Source organism: Balaenoptera musculus, chromosome 16 (genome assembly GCF_009873245.2).
Source record: "Balaenoptera musculus isolate JJ_BM4_2016_0621 chromosome 16, mBalMus1.pri.v3, whole genome shotgun sequence".
In the NCBI taxonomy this organism is placed as follows: domain Eukaryota; kingdom Metazoa; phylum Chordata; class Mammalia; order Artiodactyla; family Balaenopteridae; genus Balaenoptera; species Balaenoptera musculus.
In genome coordinates, this window is record NC_045800.1 from 14,634,561 (window position 1) to 14,658,813 (window position 24,253).

At 47.6% G+C, this 24,253-nt stretch overlaps 1 protein-coding gene across 2 annotated transcripts in view; it reads left to right on the forward strand.

The window, feature by feature from the left end:
• GFRA1 (GDNF family receptor alpha 1) overlaps positions 1-24,253 on the forward strand; it is a 227,726-nt gene that overhangs the window by 150,914 nt on the left and 52,559 nt on the right. For both annotated transcript variants that reach the window (XM_036829574.1, XM_036829576.1), the window contains one exon: positions 23,030-23,139. In XM_036829574.1, coding sequence (XP_036685469.1) covers positions 23,030-23,139 — 110 coding nt within the window. The remainder of the gene's footprint in view (positions 1-23,029; positions 23,140-24,253) is intronic.

The window sequence follows — 24,253 nt, forward strand, 5'->3', positions numbered from 1 at the left end:
GAGCCTCCAGTTCTTCCCCTGAAGCACAGTGTCTCCCATGCTAGTTGTCCTCCGGTTGCTTTCCCTAGTGCCTGGAAGGATGTCAGGATGGGGTTTGGTCCTAAAGGAAGCATATTCCTTTATTCCCGATGCAAGTGGTTATATATACAAAATTTAAACTTGTGCCTCTCCTCCTTTCCCTCAAATTCTGACATCCACACTAAGCTCAGCACTTGGGCTCTGGCTCAGGATGCTACAAATATGTTCATAGCTCTTTAATTTTTCTGATTAATCACTCAGGTGCCTCTGCTGTTCTTCATTACCAAAAGGGCTGGCATCTTCCTCTTGAGCATGCCCCCTCCTGTTTTCATCTAAGAATTATAGTTATTTTCCAAAACCTGTTCTGCTTCCAGTGCCAGGAAAAGAGGGAGCCCGAGGCTACTGGCCAGCCTGCCTGACCTGTGGGTTTAACTGCTGCCACACGGTGTCGCTGTTGTGCACAGCCCAGAGGTTGCTTTGTGGTTTGGTGACTGTGCCCTTCTTGGTCGTTCTGCACCTGCAGCAGAGGTGCTGCATCTTGGGTGCAGAGTAACAACTCTTAGTTCATACTCAGCATGCAGCCACTATTTCCCAAAGCGTGACATTTTGCCCTGGGGGCTGGGTCCTAAGGGGTTCCCGCCAGAGCCAGCCCTCCAACTTGAGCACACAGTATCTCAGACTCTCCCTTTCCTGGCAGTGTGTCCTAGATGGATTTGAGTGTTGTATTTGCATTTTCTCTCTTTTCTTGTTTTATTGTGGTAAGAACACAACGTGAAATCTACTCTTTTAACAGGTTTTTAAGTGCACAATGTGGTATTATCTATAGGCACAATATTGTACAGTAGATCTCTAGAACTTATTCATCTTGTATAACTGAAGTTTTATTCCCACTCATCAGAAACTACCTTACCAGGGGATAAGGGTGGGGGGAGGAATAAATTGGGAGATTGGGACTGACATATGCATACTACTATATATAAAATAGATAATTAATAAGAACCTGCCATATAGCACAGGGAACTCTACTCAATACTCTGTAATGGCCTGTATGAGAAAAGAATCTAAAAAAGAGTAGATATATGTACATGTATAACTGATTCATTTGCTGTACACCTGAAACTAACACACTATTGTAAATCAACTCTACTCCAATAAAAATTAAAAAAAAAAAGAAACTACCTGCTTACCCCTCCCCCTAGTTCCTGGCAGCTACAATTCTGTTCTTTGCTTCCACGAGTTTGATGATTTTAGATACCTCATGTAAAGTGGAATCATGCAGTATTTGTCCTTCTGTGACTGTTTTATTTCACTTAACATAATGTCCTTTAGGTCAATCCATGTTGTTCCATATTGCTTTTTTTAAGGCTTAAACAGTGCTTGGTCAAGGGTACCTCATACCTTTTGGAAAGATTCTGATAATGCTGAACCTCAAAAGGGAAGGGATCAGGGCCTCTGTGCCCTCTGTCTCCAAGGCTTTTTTGCCCTGGCCCCCTTCCACCAAGATTTACTTGCTCTTCCCGGTGCCCAGGCTGTGTATCCTCATTGTTTCCAAGAGTGGTAGCTTTGACCAAGTGACCGAGTACATATGGTTCTACCTTTCCCCAGGGACTAAGGATCCTATAATTGTATCCTGGAGACCTGTTTTTTTTGTTGTTTTTGGTGGTGGTGGTGGTGGGTTTTTTTGGTTTTCTTTTTTGTTTGTTTGTTTGGTTTTTTGGGGTGTTTTTTTTTTTAGCATAGCCAAGAAGATCTCCCTTGTTATAGCTCCAGAAGAACAGCATATGTAATTTTCAAAATTCTGCCCTAGCCAGCACCGCATTTTCCACACTGAGGCTGACCCTATTATACTTAGAGGAAATATGTTGTTGTTAATTTGTTAACTGGGGAAACATGTCACAAGACCATGCAGCAAATTTCTTCTCCATTAACTTACTTGGTCTGACAGTGTTAGTGCACCTTTAAAAGGTGAGGAATGTATTTCCTTTGCTTGGAATCAGTCCTCTTTTGCACAGTAAACTGTGGCTCTTAGAGATCTGGGACATCCTCTGCTGTTTGGGCTACATTCCTGAGTTGAAAACTGGATTCTACATCACTGTATCCGGGCCTGTCTTGACATGTGGCAAAGTGCAGGAGAAAATGGCTCAGAGGATAATTAATGCCTAAAACTAGAAGGGTAGATTAATTTGGCACTCAATTTTACTTTACGCTGATTCATTCACAAATGGAAATCAGCAATTAGACAATGCAAACTTCTGAACCATGGAAAGAAAGGTTTGGGAATATGAGAAAATACAAGTAGAACATTTTCCAGTTCATTTGAGCAGTTTTCATTTCAAATGATTACATGGGTGTCTTTAGCGATGCAGAGTGCCAAATTGCTCATTTTTTAATACGCCCCACCTGCGCGAGCTGCCTGCCCCGCCCCGGCCCCCTGCATCTCTTGGCTGGAGGCCCCCAGGACTCCTGGTGAGGTGGGGGGCTCCTGTGTGTGTACGGTGATTCATTAAGCAAAAAGCACGGACGTCCTCCAGCACGTGCTGGATGGGGGGAGGAACGCACCTCCCGGTGGATCTTCCAAACCTCCACCCCCAGCCTGTGCATCCACTCAGCACCAGCTAAGCAGGGTCTGAGCTCACCGCATCCCTGGCCAACAGGGGTAACCTGAGCTGTGAATCAGGCGGGAACCCGCTGCAACTTGCTCTATCTTGTTGTCTCCTATCTCTTTCCTTATCTCTCCTTTGGCAGGGATGGGTGTGAGGCCATTTGTCTGTTCCTGCTGGAGCCTGTTGCTAAAAAACACCTGTCCAGATTTACTCAGCGTTTCCCACTCTCCCCAGCCAGCCCCTCCCGGTGCTGCCCAAGCTCAGGGGCTCCACTTCCTTCCCCTCACCCCTTCCCTCACCTGCCCACATCCTCACCAGAGTCACACTGGCCACTCTTGGCCCTGAGACAGAGAGATTCAGACACTCCTTTACATTTGTACATTCTGCCAGTTATTAGAACCACGTGGACAGATGGAGTCTTGACAGCAGAACTGTCTTTTACTGCCTTTGAGTATGAAAGCGGAGGGAAAAGGAATGGAATTGTATCTGCCCAGAAAGCCCAAAGAGAGCCCCATATTTCTTTGGGGGAAGAGGTGTCATAGTGGAGGGTCTCAGGACCCATATTCAGACTGGGCCTCAGCAGGTGAGAAGTAGGGAACATCAAGCAGAAAGAAGGCACTCAGTTTTGGGAGGACATAGTGAAGGGAGTGGGAAGTGTGGGTCTGGGGTCTGTCCTGGAGGCAGAGGGAGAAAAATTAGTGTGATATAAAGGCAAGAGGTTGAGGGCCTCCGGTGCCATGTTGAAGTGTTGGATTTTACCCTACAAGGGGTGGGGGAAGTGAGATATGATCAGCTGGACCTCAGAGAGTGCCCAGGTGGCAGTGTGGGGCAAGGATTGGGGTGGGGAGAGGCCAGGAGGCCAGCTAGGACGTGCTTGCAGTGGACCAGATGAGGGGTGACCAGGAGAAAAGAGTTAGCACATAGGAAATCTATCCATTCATCCATCCACCCAGCCACCCACCCACCCATCCATCCATCCATCCATCCAACCAGCTGGTCTGCAGTTACTGTGCCAGGAGTAAAGACCTGGCTCCTCACCGGCTGTGCAGAAGAGAAGGCAGGTGCACATACAGTCATTATAGCCTGGTGTTGGGAGTCTGTGGTCAGGAAGGTACAAAGTGCTGCGGGAGGACAGAGATAAGAGCAGCCAACTTGGCCTTGGCCTGGAGGGTCAGCAAGGCTTCCTGGAGAAGCTGTCATCTGAGCTGGGCTGGAAGGACGAGAGGCATGGGAGAGACCACCAGGGGTAGAAACGGGACAGAGGCCCGGGGCTGCGGATTTGAGGAAGATGTGGGAGCAACAACCCGTTTACTGGGTTTTAATGATGAGAGGCACTGGGCCCCATGATCTCAGCCCACGTGGAGGAGCTGGGAACCAGCCTGATCTTGCTAACTCCAAAATCTGGTTTCTGTTATTCTTTCCAAATGATTGTCTTTCATGACAAGAATACAATGTTCTTAACACCGTTCAGCCTTACTACCTTTAGTTCCAGACAGGCAGAATGATAATCCCGTCCAGCCTCGGGTCTAGACGCTCTTTATGGCTCAGTAACTAAGACAGCATCAGTTTTAAAGATAGTTTTCACAGAGCGTTAGGACATAATGTCCATCACAGCCTCCTAGCATCACTTAAAACATTCAAAAAGAAAAAAAGCTACTCAGGTAATATGTGGTCATTAAGTTCTTACTTTAATTTCCTTTTGAGCATTCATTGCTTTTTATAGAGTGGTTTCTCTGTGACAGCTTACTGATTGCAAGAGTCATTTCTACAAACAGGAAAAAAATCTTTCCAGACCACACTGGTTTTCTTCTTCTTATTAACTCAGTCATTTACTCAGGCACATTCACTGAGCACAGTCTGTCTGACCCGAGGGTCCTAGGTGTGTAAGTCATGTGACCGTTACCTGGGAGCTCCCACGAACCTGGTTGCTTGGACTCCGTAACTCCCTGCTGAAGTGTCACTGGAGTTTAGAGTCCTTGACCCTCACGTCCCCCCAGGCAGCAGATACCAGGGACCTGGCTGTGTATCTCACGGGAGATGAATTCTCTGCTGTCACAGAGCGGCAACCAGCTCTAACAACCCATGGTTATGTCACCAGGGTGGGGTCATCCAGGTGTTTGCCTTCCTACCTTCTCCTTGCCCTCTGGCCATTTCATTAATCATAGGAAAACTTCCATTCTGTGGATTGCATCTTGAATGCAGTGCTGATAAAACGTGCGGTGGGGGTGGGGGTGGGGGTGAGAAGCCTGGAATTGTTCCCAGATGTGCTGAAGTAGGAGTGGGTGGAGACTTGAAGGGAGTTTCTGGAACCCAGATTTCAGGCCACTTTAAGACCCCAGTTGATCCCCTCTGCTGCTTTGTGCAGCTTGTTCCTCTTCAAAGGGGACCCTTCTGCTCTGCCCAGTGAGCATTTCACGTACTAGGACCCATGAAGTTCCTAGGCAGGGTAAACTAGCTCCCTGCTCAAGTCTAGACCGAAACCCAACCATACAGATTTTACAGTCTCTTTTTTTTTTCTTTCAAGGGAAGGGGATGCCTCCATTTTATATCGTTCTCTTTTTCAAATGTGCTTTATCCACGGAGCAAAGAGTGGGGAAAGGGAGACCCCAGTATTCCTAGAGGGCTGCCCCCTTATCCAGACCAACATCCTTTGGGTTCCAAGGGCATCCCATGCTGACTGGTATGCTGGCCCCTTAAGCTGAGGCTGTTACCTCCCTGTCCCGGCCTCCACAGGACACAAGACTTCTTTTGATCATGCATGGTTTGCAGTTGACATAAGTTCCCATAACCTGTGACCCAGAGCTGTCTCATTTTTGTGCAGGGAAATCTGCCCCCCCTCACCACGTGGCTGTCGTGTATGATTAGAGCCCGGGTCTCACAGCCAGGCTTGGAGTCCTGCTGCACCCAAGGAAACCCCAGACCCCCACTCAGGCACCACCCCAAGTTAGATATCCTGCAGTCACGTTGGCACTTACATTTCTACGGGGCATTTCCAACTCAGTGAATGGGAAATTGCTCTGTGATTTCCAAAAGCAATTAATTACGCAGAAAATTTTACATCCAAGAAAACAAGAATCTAAAAGAACCATCAATGTGAAAAGTACCACACCAAGCTGGAGTTGGGACTTTTTTTTTCCTTCCCCAGTAACTGTCAATGTGTTTGTGAGTGAGGCGACCCTGGGCTTGCATCCTGGTTATGATAGTTCTAGAACATGGGCAGCTCGTGGCCTCAGTTTTGCATCTACAAAGGGAGGTAACGACTCCATCTTCACAGGGCAGCCGTGAGGATTAAATGCGATATCTCTGCAAGGCATCAGCACAGTGCCTGCCACGTAACAAAGCAAAGACTCAATAAATATGTTTTTCTTTCTCCCTCACACTTTCCACAACTTTTGATCACAGAGGACAAAGAAAGCTTATGATTCCAAATACAGCATCCCCCCGCCATCCCTGCTCCAGTAGCAGACAGAGACCTTTAAAGCAGGATTTGTGGGTGGAAGGGGTAGATTTTTACTGCTTTACACTTTTATGCACCCACAGCATTAAGCGGCACGTGGAAATTCCAACTCCATTATGTGAAGCTGTGTTGCTAAGCTTTGTACATCACCATCTTTTCAGTTGGTACCATTAGGGAAAAGTGGGGGGCAGAGGCGGTGGTAGACAAAGTCCAGAGGTGTTTGGACCACGTGTCATCTCAAGAGCATTTCTGTCTAGAATAAACAATTATCAGCATACAAAGATACCCACTGAGACGTGGATGGAGCTGGCCACGAGTTTGTTGGGCCTGGAGTCCTAGATTCACTATTGTTTAAACTGAATAGGCAGTGGGGGCACCCCTGGCAGCCTCATGGGACACGTGCTGCTTCAGTGACCCAGAGTAACTGTGAATAAAGGGTCCTTAGAGGTGCTTGTGTCTGAGTCAGTGATGTGAGCCATCCAGCAAAGGGCAGTCACTGACTCAGTGCCACTGAGTCTGAACCTTCCTCTCGTCTGGGTGGTTCTGTGCCATGAATCATCCGATCATCCTGTTAGGAAACAAGCCACAAGGTGGGGGGGCAGGGTGGCTCGTTGTACAGGACTCAGGGGCCCAGAATCTGCAGAGCCAGGGACATTATTGCAGGAAGCTGTGGATGACAATGATGGTGATGAAGATGATGACGAAGAGGGTAACATTTATGTGACATTTGCAGTGCGCCGGGTACTGTGCTAAGCACTTCACAACGACCCCGGAAGTGAGGGCCGTCCTCGTCCCCGGCTCACGGATGAGGAGGTGCAATCTTGAGCAACTTCTGCAGTCACCCACGTGGTGCCACTGGAATGAACGCCCGGAGGGTCTGCAGGGCTGCAGAGCCTGGCTTCTGTCCGCTGTGCCCCTGCTTCGGGTGCAATGTGTGCGTCTCTTGAAAACCACCCACATCACCTTCCTCAGAGTGTGTGGAATTGGAGACTGGAGGTGATTTTGTTTTTAACTCTTTATTTATTCATTTTAAAACAAAAATTGTAAGTAAGAGGACTTTGGATCTTGTCAAAGTAAGACTTAAGTGCCCCTCATCAAAAGTATTTCACTTCTCGTTAGAACAGTAGTTTTCAAACCTTTCAGTTTCAGAACTCCTTTATATTGTTAAAATTACTGAGGATCCCAAAGGGCTTTTGCATCTGTGGGCTAAGTCTATCAATACTTATTACCATATTGGGAATCAAAGCTGAAGAAGTGTTTACGTATTTATCACTTCATTTAAAAATAACACCAAGATGCCCGTTACATGTTACCATAAATAACAGAACATAGTTTTATTTTAAAAAATCATTACCTTTTCCAGAACAAAAAAGTTTAGGGAGAAGCATGGCATCATTTTACACTTTTACAAATCTAATGTCGGACCAGATGACGCCTTGATTCTTCTATCTGCTTCGGCATTCAGACTTTTGCAGTATCCCACGTCACATGGCCTCTGGAAAAACTCCACGGTACTCTCTTGAGAGCCTGAGAGTTAGAAAGATAAATCAGAACTCAGTATGGCTGGGAAGATAGTTTTGACTTCAAGAACCCTAAAAGGCTCTCTGAGATTGCCAGGGTCCCCAGACCTCTCTTTGAGAACTGCTGCACTAGGACCAGAATCATCTTGGGCTAGAAGACGTGTGTGCACAAGCGTCTCCGTGGTCTCCTGGAACTAAGACAGTCTGGGTGTGTGTGTGGCTGCCTCGTGCCCACGTGTTCACTCCAGTGTGTCAGGATGGTGAGGCTGGGGGAGGTGGGGATGGGAGCTGGGGCCATAGCCCTTCCAGTTGGAAATGGGTACCAGTAACCAGAAAGCTGCTGAGCTTCCCATCGGCTGTCACTCTGGGCCTGTGTGGCAAGGGGATCTGGCTCAGCTTGGTTTCCTGCCCTGAGAGATGCCCTCCTGACAACACCTTCCTTCTGGTTTCTAGCTCGACAAAGCATTTCAGCCTCGTAGTCAGCTCAGTCAGGCGGAACTCTGTAATGACTTGTAAAAGCACTTTGTGCCCAAGACTCGGTGGTAGGGGCTTGGTCAGAGTGTCACAGGTAAACGTCTGGTCCTTGGAACGTGGGCCGTCTCAGGTGCAGCCCCTCACTGCTCTCCCCACTCCATCATCATTTGCCATGGCGGAAACTAAAGGATTGTAATGACCTTGGGCCTGGGATAGCCCTTAGAATCGGAAATGCCGGGAAGCTGGCAGTTGGAGAGTTCTGTGAGCACCCAGCAGTTGGAATTCCTATTGGAGGGTTAGCTGGCTCCGTCTAACAGCCTTAAACTTCTTAGGATGGGGTCTGGGGAGAGAGAATGTCACCTTTCTGTGGATGTTCACTCCAGCAAAGGATCTTGATATTGTCATGCTAGAAAACCTTTCTGTGGAAGTAGACCAAAGCAAATGGGAAATGCCTCTTCCATGTTCCAAGTTCAAAAATTCGAGTTGAAACATTTTTAGCTACAGATATGGTTTGAGAAAGTTTTCTGCTCAGCGTTCTGGTGGGTGGTTGGTTCATTCACTGGCTCAGCAGGACTGGAGTGCCGGGTGCTTTGCAGGGCCCAGGGCGTCCACATGGAGTGTATGTGCACACCCCCTGCAAGAGGGGGTCCCGGACTTCTCCCAGGTGCCGTTGCTCCAGGGCGGTGGTTCTCCAGCTTTAGCCGGCAGTCAAGATCAGTTTCTGATCTATGAGGTCCGGGGTGGGGCTGGATAATTTGCATTTCTAGATCTTTCCCAGTGATGCTGCTGCTGGTCTGGGGTCCACACTTGGAAACCCGCTGCCTGAAGGTGTGTTGACCAGGTGATGACCTAGGCTGATGGGCCTCACCCTGCTCTAGGGGTCTGCAAGCTGAGGATGGGAAGGAGTGAACAGCCAGATGGGCCCTGTGGGGCATTGAGACTTAGCAGAGGACCTCGGAGAGGCCTCACCACTGTGACTGAGGTGACTGTTAGCCCAGGCTGGGGAAGGGGAGGAGAAAACACCTGGGCAGTTTCTCGGCTGCACTAAAGTTGGGCTTTATTTGGAGGGCTGTGGGATCCACTGTGAAGGACTCCTAAGGTCTGCCCAGGTGATAGCTCCTCAGAAACAGAGGCTGCTGAGCCATGGCCAACATGTATCTATTTAGCGGCCCCACTGCAGGGCGGAACCTTGCCCTCAGTGTGCAGAGGAAGTAGACAGCCTGTCGTCCATAGGCTGAGCTTGGCCTGAGATTGGACTTCATTTGTCTGAGTTATGCTGGAAAGAAATGCAAAGCAAAACAGTGTTTTAGAGCAATTATTTGAATAGAAATCCTCCTTCTAAAATGACCTTCGGAGCAATCTTTGACCTGAGCTATTCAAATAAGGAAAGCTGACATGCTTTACTCTGCTCTTCTTGTCACTTTTTCCAAGTGGAAGCATCTTTGGTTTTCAGGAGGGAGCGTGGGATGGGCAGCGCCTATGGTGGGGCTATGACACGGGTTACTCAACCACACACGGATGTTCAAGATTCCAAAGTGCTATGATCCCGTGAGCCAAGATCACCGTGAGCCTTGACCTGCACAAATAAATATGCAGGCTGTTTCACTCCTGAGATTGGACTTCATTTGTCTGAGTTATGCTGGAAAGAAATGCAAAGCAAAACAGTGTTTTAGAGCAATTATTTGAATAGAAATCCTCCTTCTAAAATGACCTTCGGAGCAATCTTTGACCTGAGCTATTCAAATAAGGAAAGCTGACATGCTTTACTCTGCTTTTCTTGTCACTTTTTCCAAGTGGAAGCATCTTTGGTTTTCAGGAGGGAGCGTGGGATGGGCAGCGCCTATGGTGGGGCTATGACACGGGTTACTCAACCACACACGGATGTTCAAGATTCCAAAGTGCTATGATCCCGTGAGCCAAGATCACCGTGAGCCTTGACCTGCACAAATAAATATGCAGGCTGTTTCACTCCTAGCTCATTGCTGGTCACAGGAGAGGGCAGGTGGTGGGTGCAGCTGGTGGGAGGTCAGATGCAGTGTCCCAATGGGGCTGTATCTCCATCTTCATCCTTGTCCCACTACAGCCACTGCTTCACACACAGCATCTTGCATTGTAGGTGCTTAGTGACCCTGGTCCTTGGAAGGTTGGTGTCCTTGTTGAACCCAGTGCGCCAGACACTGTGCTAGGTTCTAGATGACCGAGTTGGAGATCAGCACCCTTGGTCCTGGGCGACTGGATGCCAAGGCACCTCTACGAGTCCACTCCACAAGCCTCAGGCCCGGGGCTCTCTCTGGGCTGCTACCTAGCATCCCTAGGCTCAGAGAGAGCAGGAAGCGGTGTTTTCTGGGTATACAAGAGGTGCCACTAAATACTGCCTGTCCACTGGACTCTATTCCAAGCCGCCTGGGAGAGCGCCCTCTTGAGGGAGCCAGGCTTAGTGTCCTTGTCCGCACTGGGGCAGGGTGTGCTGGCCTCAGGTGCCTCCAGAACCCAGCTGAAGCTGTGACCCTCCTTGGCTGAGGGTCCTGGAGAATGCACTTGCTTCCCAAACACCTGTCCCTTCGTGGGAAGGAGGAGAGACATTACCTGCCCCATTACCTGCCTCACAAGGCTGTGATTGGAGAGATAGGGCCGGCGTTGAAAGCACCCTGAGAGTAGTAATGGCAGCACTCATATCGGCCCTTCATTGAGCACTGAACTCTGTGCCAGGCACTGGGTTCTGGGCCTTAATCCTCCCACAGCCCTGCTCTTGGTGCTTGTGTTTCATACTTGGGGAAATGCAGAGCTGAAGCAGCAGCAGGGGCTCTTGGGATTGGATCCCATGGTCTGACTTCAGGGCTCACTCCCTTTCCCACTGTGCCCGGCACCCATCAGCTCCGGGAAGGGGCCCACATGCATGTCTGCCCTTCCCGGAGCCGATGGGTGCCGGGCACAGTGGGAAGACACCCGAGGAGATGATCCCAGCCAGGCCAGCCCCTGCCTGGTGCCTCCTGTGCCCAGCCTTAGGAGTGGTCCCTGCAGCCAGGAAAGGGTGCTTGAGGGGCTGCTGGCTTCTCCCTGTGGGCCTGGGGAGCCCCACTTTTTGCCCCCCTCACTTCTTGATGAGGGGTGACGGTGTACACCGCCTGGGGAGGTGGGATGCTCAGTGAGGGACAGCCTGGGCCAAGATGAACACGGCTGTGTCGTAGGATTGCATTTGGGCCTTACTGCACAGTAACAACAGATATTATTTTTTTTATGTTTTTAAACTGCAAGCACTATTAAACCAAAAGAATGCCCACTGATTCTGTCATTACACTTTATTGAGCCTAGTAAAGATCACTTACATCCCCTTAAATCAGATTTCGGCTTCTTGTGTGCACAGATCACAGCAAAGTGGCAGCAAATGTCCAAGAACTAAAATGAAAAGATGGAACATCAATTCTTTCATTGCTGTGGGGGTGAGTGTGAGCTGGAGAGTCTGTGGTTTTCTTTTCAAAATCTGGCTCTAACTCTTACCAGCTCCGTGATTGTGGCTGGCTGGTGGCCTTTCTGAACCCCAGGGTCCTCCACTGTAAAATAAGACTAACCTGGCTGGTCAGATTATTGGGTATTAAGTGACCCAGGCTTATGACGCATCAGGCACAGTGACCGGCTCTAGACGAACGTAGCTGTTAGTGCAGTGTCTGGAGTAGTTAGACGTGGGCTGCTGTTTCTCCTCATCTGTGCCCAACTGTAACGCCAAGATGTCCATGATGAGTATTGGTCTCTAGGTGATTGGAGCCATAGTGTGTGGCACTTGGATTCATTCATTCATTTATTCACTCACTCATTCAACACATATTTTCTGAACATCTGCTTTACGCCAGGCATAATCCCAGGTGCTCACCTTCTCATGGTGCAAGCAGTGTATCATCAAAGTGAAGATGTGAAGAAGAGAGTGATGGAGGGGAGGTGTGGGCCCAAAGGCCAAAGCCACGCCCTCCATGGGGCTCAGAGCCAGGGAGGGGATTGGTGGGAGGGCTCAGAGGAGACCCTTGAGTTCACTGTGAATGGGTCAAAATAAGCCCTGTTTGAGTGGAGTGGTTGAGGGGACAGTTTATTAGAAAATGGCTTATGCGAACCATGGAAAACAGCTGCTCTGCCCTACAGGGAAAAAAAAGGAGGAATGTAGTTTTAAATTCAGCTGAGAGCTTTAGGTAAAACGTAGAAACGGGTGGGGGGGTGCAGTGGGGTATGGAGCGGGGTGGAAGGGTGCTGTTGACAAGAGGATGTTAAACATGAGAATGGATCACTACCAAGAATATGGATTTTCTGAAAAAAGGGGAGAATTATCATCTGATGGCAGTGGAATAAGTGATTTATTCTTTTGACATGTAACACCACAATTCCGTCTCCTGAGCAATGCCCCATCTAGGAAGGAAGATATTAGGGACTAGTTGTTTGCCGAGCTCAAAGTCTCTGTTGACCTTAAAACAACTTGCCTGGAAGAAAAATGACCTAGTGTGTATTTACTATTGAACATAATTTTCCTTAGGAAGTCTGAAACCCTATTAAGGATTAATAGGAGATCTTCTTTTCATATGTTTCTGCTTAAAGTCTGTTTGTGCAAGTGCAGGCTGTTACCATTCAGACATCCATGTGTCTTCCGCCGTCCCCACACCCACTCCCAGGGCACAGCAACTAGGCTTCTTCAATGTGTGGAAGATAAATTAATATTTGGCTGAGCAGAGCTTGAAGCTTGGGGCTCAGGTACCACAGGGCTGTCCTTTGGGGGTAGGGACAAGGGGGGAGTTTTGCAAATTAGTAAAGTCAAGAGAGCCTGTGTAATTTTAATTTTTCATCTTCTGGGAACCCTTGAAGAAGCAAGGTTTGACTGAAGGAGGCCAGACAGCATTTGGGATAATTTCTAGAATTTACCTGTGTTTCCCTGAAGTCATTAGAGTTCAGTTTCTCTAGCTATAAACATCATGGTTTGACATTTGCTTCTGAGGCTGCAGACAGCACCTCCTTAAATTGACACAGGCCTGATGCCAACCAGGCCAGCAGAGGACATCATATAGGAATCATATGTAGTGACCTGTAGAATTGCCTTGACCTGTTTTTCTGTGGGTTTGAGTCCATTGTCCTGTAAAACTCATTTCTCTGCTTGAAGACGTAGAGGACTCACAGGAGAAATCTCTCTTCGGTCCTAATGGAAGCTGTAAGCCCGATGTTAATCGTGAGATTATCGAGCACATACAGACCTTGAATAGGTGAATTAGTGACCTCAGGACAAAGCATTTCATCTGCCAAGTTATTAGCAGATGGATTCTAAGGGAAATACCAGTGCGGTCATCTCTACCCTGGGGCTTCATAGAGGTCTCAAGGTCAGAGCAGAGCAGGAAGCAACAGTGCTATGAGCCCTGTCCTCATCTAGGAATCTGGAACAGTTGTAAACAGGTGCTAGGTGCCAGGTACACGTACGTAATCCTTCAGGAACCCTTGGAAGGACTTCCTGTCATTCTACCAGAGTAAATTAAGCTTCAGAAAAGTTAAGGTACGTGCCCAAAATGTCATGGTTAGTAAGTGGTTGAACTGAAATTTAAGTCCTGGCCCATTTTCAGATCCCATCTGCAAAACCTTTACTGCCGTTTCATAGTGTTTTCATTTTCCGTTGCTGCTGTAACAAATTACTACAAACTTGGTGGCTTTAAGTCACATAGACGTATTCTCTTCCGGTTCTGAAGGTCAGGAGTACTGCCCCGATCCCACTGAGCTGAACTCAAGGCATCCACAGGGCTGAGTTCCGTCCAGAAGCTTTAGGGGCAAATATACTTTATTGTCTTTTGCCCTCATTCCTTGACTCATGGCCCCTCCCTCCATCTTCCAAATCAGCAAAGGCTGGTCCAGTCTTTCTCCCATTGTATTACTCTCACCTCCTTATCTGTCTCCCTCTTCTACTTTTAAGGACCCTTGGGATTACATTGGGCCCACCTGGATAGTGCAGGATGATCTACCCCCCTCAAGGCCCACAACTTCAATCACATCTGAAAAGGTGCTATTACCATGTCAGGTGGCATAGCCTTAGGTCTCAGGTTCCAGGGCCTAGAGTGTACACATCTTCGTGGGTCATTGTTCGGCCCCCCACAGTTGATTTTCTTTTGAGCATCTGTCTGGTTTCTGATTTTTGGTATATCACGAATTGTGGAACTAGTTACTTCCCCCCTCTTCCCAGTGGTTTCTAGAAAGCACAGAGCCAAGTGCTTAGCTTTCATCTAGCCAGGTGTGTGTGTGCATTTTGTACTGACTGCACCTCTACCTCTGTCTTATCTTTCTTTGGCCCCAAATACCCTCGCTAATTTTTACATTTATTCTGTTGCATCAAAGCTACATTCGAATTCATCTCAAAATTTTTTCTGAAGCAAGAGTGGGCATAAGTAAATGGAAGCATGGTGGGTGACCTTTGCTGCCCTGGGTACCTGAGCAGTTGACTTAGAGCTTCTTAGATTTCAGGATGAATGTAAGGCAACTTCGGTAATTCACTCCTGAAGGTGGAGGTACCTGCACAGTTCTACATGAAGTAAATTCACAACGTGTTGGTCTGGAGTTTTAAGGTATGGTTCTACTGGTGAAAGATTGGTTGAACATCTAGATTTCTATTTCTTTTTCTCCTCGTGGCCAAAAGTCACAAAACTGATTACTAAAGATTCCCTGCAGAAATATAGAAAACTTAATGGATACGACTTACTCAAAGAGTTTTAGCATCTTTGTCACAGACAGCTGTTGGATACCTGAGAGCTTAATGATAATTTCATCATCCAGAAAAACCCCCAATTTCTTTTCTCCCTCAGTTTCTTCCTGTAAAAGCAAGTACCACCAAAGCTACATTTTCTGCGCTAGAGACGTGCTGTAGCATGGATAATACAAAACAACTTATTTGACTTGACCACGAAGCATAGGGTTGTTCGCAATGTGTCTGTGCTCCCATGATGACGTACAGTCTGTTTAGAGAGTGGCCATCAGTGTGTGCATTGGAGAAATTTGCTGAGGGAGGGGAAGGGAGGAGTCCCAGCTGAAGGGCAGCTCTGGGGCATCCAATCAGGGGCTGCAGAGAGCCTCTTCTAGGTTGGGATGGATTCCGTTGCCAACTTCCAGATTTGCCACGTAAAGATTAGTTGTCAAGCTGTGTCAGCCGCTCTGCAGATGTTGATTGATGGCTGTCAGTGTTCATGCAAGGTGACTTCCTGAGGGATGCCGAGATTGATCTGATGCTGACCTGGGCTTCCCTTGGTGGGGGGGTGGGGCAGGGCTGCTGCAGTTTGATGTGATCAGAAAGGCTAAGGAGGCATCGCATCTCTGCCCTGCAGCCTGCTTTCACTGAGCCCTCACCCTTAGAGATAGACCCCAAGCAGGACACACGGACTAAAATGATGCGTGGCTCCACCTGCATTCCGTCTTCCTGTGGGTCAAGTTCAGAGGGCAGTGACCTCAGCCTCCTGTGACCCACGTGCTAGGCCAGGAGCTGCCAAGGAGCCAGATGAGCAGGGACTCCCCAGGGTGAGGGGCGCAGGTGTGGGGCATTTGGTTAAATGGGCCTAAGAATCTGGATGAGGCTGAGCAGGGATTTGGGGGCAACAGGCATTGATTTCGACTTGGTCACAGGGGCCTTCCTGTCCCAGGAAACAAAAGCATTAGGCAAGCCTTGAGGGCTTCTTGGACCGCACGGCTCTATTTCCCAACAACATGTGGCCGCGGTCTGGCTAAGTCACCAAGAAGCACATCGTTGGCTGAGGCTTTCATCATCCCGCCAGGAGTGGGGACCCACATTAAGGGGCTGAGGAACACAGTGGAGCTTTGAGCATCTGTGCCTGGGGCGTGCAAACCTGCCCCAGGGCCGTTGCTCCAGAGAGGTCACATTGGCTCCCAGGCAGCGGGAGGACCTGATCTCTCTGAAGAGCAGCCCGAGCCCCCCAGCTTCACAGCCTGCCCCTGGCAAACACTGGGCCTCTGCTTCGGGAAGCCAGAATGTACAGTCCAAAGTGGGAAACAGCAAAGCAAGAATACACCCCCTGCAAAATATGTTTAACATAGGCTCTCATTTGCTGAAGGATGCTTTCCAGATGTGCTCTCCAGTAGGCTGCCGGAGAAGAAGGGCTAAGGTAATTTTCTAAAAACAGAAAGAGGAAAAATCTGTTTTGTGTCACTGTTCCAGAAAATTACCATTCCAGTGCTCTTGCTTTGTCATCCCAGGGCTGATTTGGGCAGCATGTTTTTCTAATTGATTTTATTCTGCATAAAACATTAGCAGTATTAACAAACTTACTGATATTTAGTCATTTAAAAAAATATGTCTTTTCCCCCTAAATGCATGGGAAAAAGTAGCTTTTCTTAAAATGCTTTTATTCTATAAGCTCATATGACTGAGAGGTTTTAAGTAACACCTCAGGATTCCTGGCTTCGGACTCGTCAAATTTGTTTTGGTCAGACTTACCGCCCTCAGTTACACAGATTAACCTGTTCTAAATACTTACTTCATTTTACTGCACTTTGCAGAAACTGTGTTTTGTACAGATTGAAGGTTTGCAACAACCCTGCGTTGAGCAAGTCTGTCAGCACCATTTTTCCAACAGTATTTGCTCACTTTGTGTCTCTGTGTCACATTTTGGTAATCCTTGTAATATTTAAAACTTTTAAATTATTGCTGTATTTGTTATGGTGCTCTGTGATCAGTGATCTTTAATGTTATTATTGCAATTGTTTTGGCATTTTTAGCAATAAGGTATTTTTAATTAAGGTACATACATTTTTTTAGGCATAATGCTATTGCTCACTTAATGGATTGTGGTTTAGTGAAGCATAACTTTTATACGCTCTGGGAAACCAAAAAATTCGTGTGACTTGCTTTAAAGCAATATCCACTTTATTGCAGTGATCTGGAACTGAACCCGCAATGTCTCTGAGGTCTGCCTGTATGTAATATAAGGGCCAGCAGAAGATAAAAATGTATGTTTCTCTGTGTTGAACTTGCTATATGTTTCTGTTGCAAGGGCTTCACATTAGAATGGACCAGAAATTGGGGAGAAAAGATGAAGGGATGTGAAGTAAAAATGTATTGGGCAACGTGTATTCCAGGTTCTGAACGAGGTGCTTTATATAATTGTCACTTAGGTGTCACAGCAACCATTTAAGGCAACTCTAGATACCATTGGCCCCATTTTCCAGGTGAAAAAACTGAGGATTGGAGATGTTAAATACCTTACTAAGGTATTTAACCATGGAAGGTAGGGCTGGGATTAGAAACAGATGCGTGTCACTCCCAGGCCTGTCATTTTTGGGCTCCTCTAACTGACCCATTGAGAAAGCTTTCAGAAACTAAATGGCTTGAGTTGAAAACCAAGACTTGAAAGCCCTAACATTCACGTTGGATTCAGAGAAAAATGCCAGTGATTTCTTACCTGAGCAGATGAATAAATGGATCCTGTTCCGAGTTTGAGTTGCTGGTGGATCGGCAAGTCTTGTATGGGCAGTGGTGTTGTCCCAAAGACTCCTTAATAAAGGGGAGCCTCATTCATTGACAAACTTACCACCCTCTTGGGCAGAGTCTGTCTGCACCCTCTGGCCCCTCCTGAGCCCCAGCATTGCAGGCAAAGCACTCGCTGAGGCTGTGAAATCAGGGGAACCTTAGGAAGAAGGCTCTGAAGAAAAGCTGGTCAGACGGTGGGAGGCACAGAGCAATTAGACACTTGATGACTTTAATTCAATCCCAGGGTAATTAAAGTCCAGCACCCTCCTCACTCGCTACTTCCAGGGCTGTTACAGGCAGTTGGCGATTCCTCTTCCAGTGAAGGCCCCTCTGCCACCACTTACCATGTGACAGTGAGCAGGGCCTTAACCTCTTTGGCCCTCAGCTTTCTCGCACGTGAGACGAGGGGATCCACTAGAAAGATCTGGTCTCTATACTCAAAGGAAACCAAATGCCTTGGCACTAAATCATGTGTAATGGTGGAATGGGATCATGGATGAAAATAATAAGAATGCTTCAAAAACAAGTGGATTTTTTTTTCCAAGTAGCTTCAAGTGTCCAATAGACTGTCTTTCTGAAGTGGAAGGGAAATCCAAGAGCTAAGTAGTCAAGCATCGTGTTCAGGAACTCTGGTTTATTAGTGTCAGAGCCTGGATCTCTTTCAGGATCTCACAATTCTTTGTCCAGGTCTCCATTCCAGCAAGCACACAGCTTGTGTCCAAGTATGGGATTTGCCCTGGAAAAAAAAAAAACATTTAAAGGATTAGAATAATCCACGATGAGTGAAACTGGGCATTACTAGTATGTTTTTTACCTGTTTGCCATAACACTATTTTCCTTAAAATGGTAACAGAAAAAGTAGGTAAATGATTTTCCCCCCACTGTCAAAAGACCATCTGCTGTTTAAGACGCTCCTAGATTTTATCATTATAATCATTTTTCTATTTCCAGTTAGCCGCATGCTTCCTTTAATATGATATTTTCTGCATAAACCAGTGTTTTCTCTTCAGCAGATTTCCTAAGGCCAACTTGGCATTTGCCGGCCTTTTTCTTCTCTTTAAGGGTGGGAAATTTCTCTTTCGCAGGGAGATACATTTCTACTTTAGTGCCTATTCATTTTCTTAGAGAAAAACAATTAGGTTCATCACTGCTGTCGTCATGGAGATTTCATGTCTCCAGAAGAAATGCAGTTGTGGAATTTCTTTGTTAATCCCACACTGGCCATGTAAGCTCTCTTGTTTGCATCACTGCAGCCCAGGCGGAGGAAGTCACTGAAAAAGGTTACGGCGTGATTCTTAACCCAGGGTGGGCAGGAGGTCGTGTGCAGGGGGCGGTCCTGGGATGCTGGGGCTGCTTGGCAACTGGACAGATGAAGGTCCGGGGCTCGCACAACCTACTAGGCGCTTGACTCCCAAGGCGCCATGACCTTAGCACACCCACAGGCCACCTCACTATCTTCCTTGCAGACTGTCCTCTCCCGGGTCCCCCTCCACATTCCATGGCACCCCTGTCTACTGAGCTGTTCACACCCTGATTCTGCCCCCTCCTTTTGGCAGTCTTGACTTTCATTCTAGCAACACCCACCGTTCAGGGCATCCTCCTTCCCTCCTCCCCTTCTGGCCCTCAATTCTCCACTGGCTGCAGCCTCCAACACCATTGTCCCTCCTGCCTTTGGCCAGTGTCCTGCTCTTCTCATCGCTGTTAGAGCAGGGGGGACACAGAAGAGGTCTCAAGCAAATCTTTGCTTAATAACTGAGACACCCAAGAGTCTTCCTGCTCTGCAGATCTGCTCATGTTACTTCTCTGTTTAAAATCCTTCTGTGACTCCCACTGCTTTCAGGATAAAATCCAAACTCTTAGGTCATTCAAGGCCCTTGGTGATCTTGCCAGCACCATCTCTGTCACTCAGCCATTTGCCTCCCGTGGTCCCACCATCTCAAGTGATTGACTGACAGTTTTCTGGATGATGCACGTGTTAGGTGTAGTGGTTGAGAATGTCCTCCAGCTCTGGAGTCCCACAGAATGTGGTCACATTCCAGCTCCAGCACAGAGCTCTACAACCTGGAAGGAGTTACTTAACCTCTCTTTCCCTCAGTGTCTCCATCTGTTAAATGGGGCTGATAGTATCACCTACTAAGGTTGTTGTGAAAATTAAATATGTGAATACATGCCAAACACTTAGATCAGTGCCTGGCAGGTACAAACACTCCATAATTGTTACCCTGGGATTATTAAGAATATGGTTACTTTATCACATACTGCTTCCTTCTGCCCGGAGTACCCTCTTCCACCTTTTCCTGAAGGATCCTAGCCGTCCTCCAAGTCTCAGTCTCAATATTACAGCCTATCAAGCTGTGGTTTCCCCCTCTGTAAAATTAGGATAACAAAGTAATAGTCCTTACCTTTTTAGAGTTGTCAGGAAAAAATATAAAGTGTATGAAGGCATACCTAATATATACTAAACACTTCATTCACGTTGTGTTATTTTTATTAGCAGCTTTTCTTACCTTTTATCAAGAGCTAGCCACTGTAGTATTATAATCTTTTTACTTGTTTCTCTCAGCTTCTAGATGGCAGGTTATTTGAGCTCAGGGACAGGGAACTTATTCATCGTTATTATCACAAGCACTTGACCCATCATTCAGTGAATGGAACAGGCAGGAAGTCAGAGGCTTTGTCAATACATGTAATCATTTGCACACGTTGCTTTGAGAGATTTCAGAGGACTGTGCTGCTGGGATGTGAGGATCTTTGGGGAGGACTGTTTTCTCTCTTTGGAAGATACTGGAGACTGGAGGTTAATTTACGACACCATTTCACATGCCATTTGACACAAAGGGAGAGGAAGCCTGTCCTGGAAGAGCTGGGACTCAACTCCCAAGACCCGACACATCCTTCATCTCTGGGATTGACTACATCATGCTGGTTTTTAAAGATCACTGTGCCAGTAAATATGTAACAACTGGTTCTCCAAGAACAGCACAAGACCCTGATGTGTAGCGCTTGCTGATTACCATTGTGTAAATACTCCCACCAAGGCCACTTTCAAGCTACCACTGTGATGTTAACCAACTCGCAAAATTCGTGAAAAGGTGCCAGTCTGCCCGTAATGAGCTGGCTCCAGGAACCACTGTATAAACTTCCTCTGACGTCAGTTTTTCTATCTGTAAAATGTGAATCACAGAAAGTGGCCATCCTGTCTCCAAGTATAAACGGCAGGGGGAGGTGGGTCAAAGATGAAGGAACCAGGGAAATGTTAGTGCTTTAGCTACGCTGCATGTGCTCACGATCATTTTGAAACTCTTGCCGTCCACTGGCTTGGTTTTGTCTTAGGACCGGGATCTGTGCTGACAATCCTCTCTCCAGAACCAGCCTGTCTGGGGTGATGCTCAGAGCAGTATATCTAGTCTTAGCCTCCCAATCAGCGTTACGTTCTCTGCAGCAGACGGACTCAATTAGCCTTTCATCCCAGAGTCCAATTGTGAGTCAGTTCTGAGGTTGTTAAGTAAAATGGATCTGGTGGCATTAGCCTCGCGCTGGAGGATAGTAATCCGCATCACGGTGCTGTTCAGTTAATAGTCTGCTCAAGAGGCTACGAGAAACAGGAGACGCGGAGACAGCGCGACCTTTCGACCGTCTCTGCGGGGCAGCTGGGAGCGCGGGGCTGCCAGGTCGGAGAGCTGATCGGGTTGTGTGCAGAACTGGAGTCGCAGCTGCCTGAACCACAGTTGGCCTTTGCAGAGTTAGTAGCCCAATGCCATGAGATCATTAACTTTCATGACCAGGGAAACTCTTCTGAAATTAACACTCAGTCCAAGCTGGATGCCATTGGTGCCAGTTGAGTAAGCCTGAGTCACCTTTAGGGATTTCCTCTGAAAGGTAAATCCTTTAACCAGGCTAAAGAAAATGGCCAGGTTTTATGCCTTTCAGTGTGTTCAGTTAGAGTCAGGAAACACCAACTAGGCTTAGACCGTGGGAGAGATCCAGGCACGTACACAGGCATACGCACGAGCCTCATTTGGAGGATTTTGCCAAGCCACTTAGCTTCAGCACATGGCCCTGCTTGGGAAGCGTTCTAAAGGGCCTGTCTGAGGAGTGTCAGGTGCTGTGCAAAGAAAATAAACCAGAGCTTCAACACCTGCCCCGGGGGGTCACAGTCATGGAACCAGGCACATGACATACAGGATGTACAGATTGGCACAGGTAGGGAGCTCAGACACGCCTTGTTTACAAGGATTCAAGGAGAGACCATTCCCATACGAACCATCCTTTTCAATGTGCTGTGAACTTAGATAATTTCATCAGGCCTTTTAATCCCCTTCCAGTTAAAGTTGTAGGAAAGGGACACAGAATGTGCATCCTACAGGCCTTTTACAAACCTCTGTGTTCTCCAGACATCCTACCTTGCTCAGCTCTACCCAGGCAAGCTTGTTTATATCATTAAGTATGCTAAGTAAATACAGTTTCTTGGGTGGATAGAAGTAAAAACAGCCCTGGGTATGTTGGCTGGCAACTCGGGTGAGCTAAAGGGAAGAAAGCTAAGACAAACGTCCGTTGTCTCCCATAATTGCCAGATAATTTAAATTCTCTTGAAGTCCATTGTGTTCTTCACATAGAGCTGTGGTCTGCTCGGATGACCTCAGGGGTGCCCCAGCTCTCATTCAGGATTTCTCCAACAATATCCTCTTTAGACTGAAAAACAGCCAGTTGGCCACAAAGAGCCCTTTTCCTCCCCAGACCGGTGTTGTCTACGGCCCCATCTTCACTTCTGCACCTTCACCACCACCCAGGGCTTCTGGGTGGACTGAGCTGGCCCCTGGAGGCTTAGCAAACTGCAGACAGATGCTTCGCTTTGATCAGTGGACCCCCTCCACCCGGTCAGACAGTGAAATTGCACCCGAGCCAGCGTCACCCCGTCCCTTTTGCCTTTCCCTTCAGTTCTGGAAAGGCGAGCTCCTCCTCAGTATCACTTGGCTGGAATAAACCACTGCCCCCTCCCTGGGGTGGTGGATGAGAGATGACTTAGATGACAGATAACACTTATTTTTAAAGCCACTGGTAATTACAGGAGCAGTTGGGCTATAGCATCCTCTTTTGATGCCAGGGACGTGTTTCTGTATTAAGTAAATATTTTCCCAGTGTGGATCTCCGGTGAGTGTGTGGAGAAGCATATTTCCTAAAGATGCAAATAAGTCTAGTCAGAAATAAATATTGAATGGAAACTTCAAAGCAGCTAGATTTCTCCAGTTATAGGCCCTGAAGACTTCTCTGCAAGACGCCCACACAGGTGGGCGAGGGGACGGTTAGGGGCACGTATAAGAGAGGATGCTAATATTTTAAGAGTTCACGTTCTCTGTATTTTTTGGTGTGGAAAAAGGCCTATCAAGAAAGGAGTAAAGAAAAGTTATGTCTGTCCAGAAGCTTAGGCTATTTTAAAGCATATTCCCCACCCCCTACTTTCTTCCTGTTGCAGATCTCGCCTGGCGGATTTTTTTACCAACTGCCAGCCGGAGTCAAGGTCTGTCAGCAGCTGTCTAAAGGAAAACTACGCTGACTGCCTCCTTGCCTACTCGGGGCTTATTGGTAAGACTGGGGAGACATGGGATGGGAGAAAATGCTGGTTTACAAATACTCAGACTCCTTCCATTGTAGCCTGCAGCTCCCTGTGGATGTAAAAATCTCCTAGGAATGCTCTGTGCTGGTGTTTTGATGTTGGGTCCTTTAGGACTCGCCTCTGAAGAAGGGGTGGGGGGGAAGAGGAGGGCAATGGATGCGCAAAGGCAGGAAGCAGGGATTATTAAAGAACGGGAAGGCAGCAAGTGTGAAGACCTGGGAAGCGTCTCAGTTGGAGAACTGACCGCACAGAACAAAAGTAGGGGGGAAAGCGTGGTTATGGAAGAGGAGAGCAAGTCAAACCAAGTTAATTGAATTAGGGAACTTCGGAGAGAGGGAACTTGGAAGTCATTCAGTCTGGGGAAGTCAGAAAGGCTGTTTTCCAGAAATGGCCCTTTGGAAAGAAAATCCCTGAGTACTGGGGGTCCTGCTCGCCATTAGTATTCTGGGTGATTCAGCTCCTGGTGGGTAGGGGGTGTTTCACCTAATTTTTTCACCCGAGAACAGACATAGTAGAAATAGTGTTTTCGGTCTTTCAAGACCTAAGGCGTTAGAGGAACCAGGTTCTTGGCATTCCAGGGAGCAGTGCAAATAAACAAGGCACCAGTGCGAGTCGGAAGAGGGACAGAAAGAGGCAAATCTGTACCCAAGGATAAACGGGGGCAGCAGGAGGAAAGGAAGGGCTCTGGGGTGCCAGGGCTGCAGCAGCCTTGGTGGCAGGGCTCGCTCACGATTGTCGTTTGAGAAGGAACACGTAATGAAGGCTAGGGAAGGATGAGGGAAATCACGGTTGTCAGAAGCCTGATGGCTCAGCCAGGGTGTGAGCGCCTGCCAGGATCACACAAGTCACCAGGCAGAAAGAAAGTCCCACCAAGAGTGACAGCCCAGACCAAATTCTTTGTCACCAGAGTGTCTTCAGCAAGAGCCACTGGGAAAATCACTGACTGTACTTAATGCAGGGATATTGCAGGTGCCTGCACACTCATCCCAACTATTTTTTTGCAAGGATACCTGTGCTCTCTTGGGTAATACCATTCACCAGCTATTGACCATTCTCATGGATAGGTCCCATGAGCTTATCTCC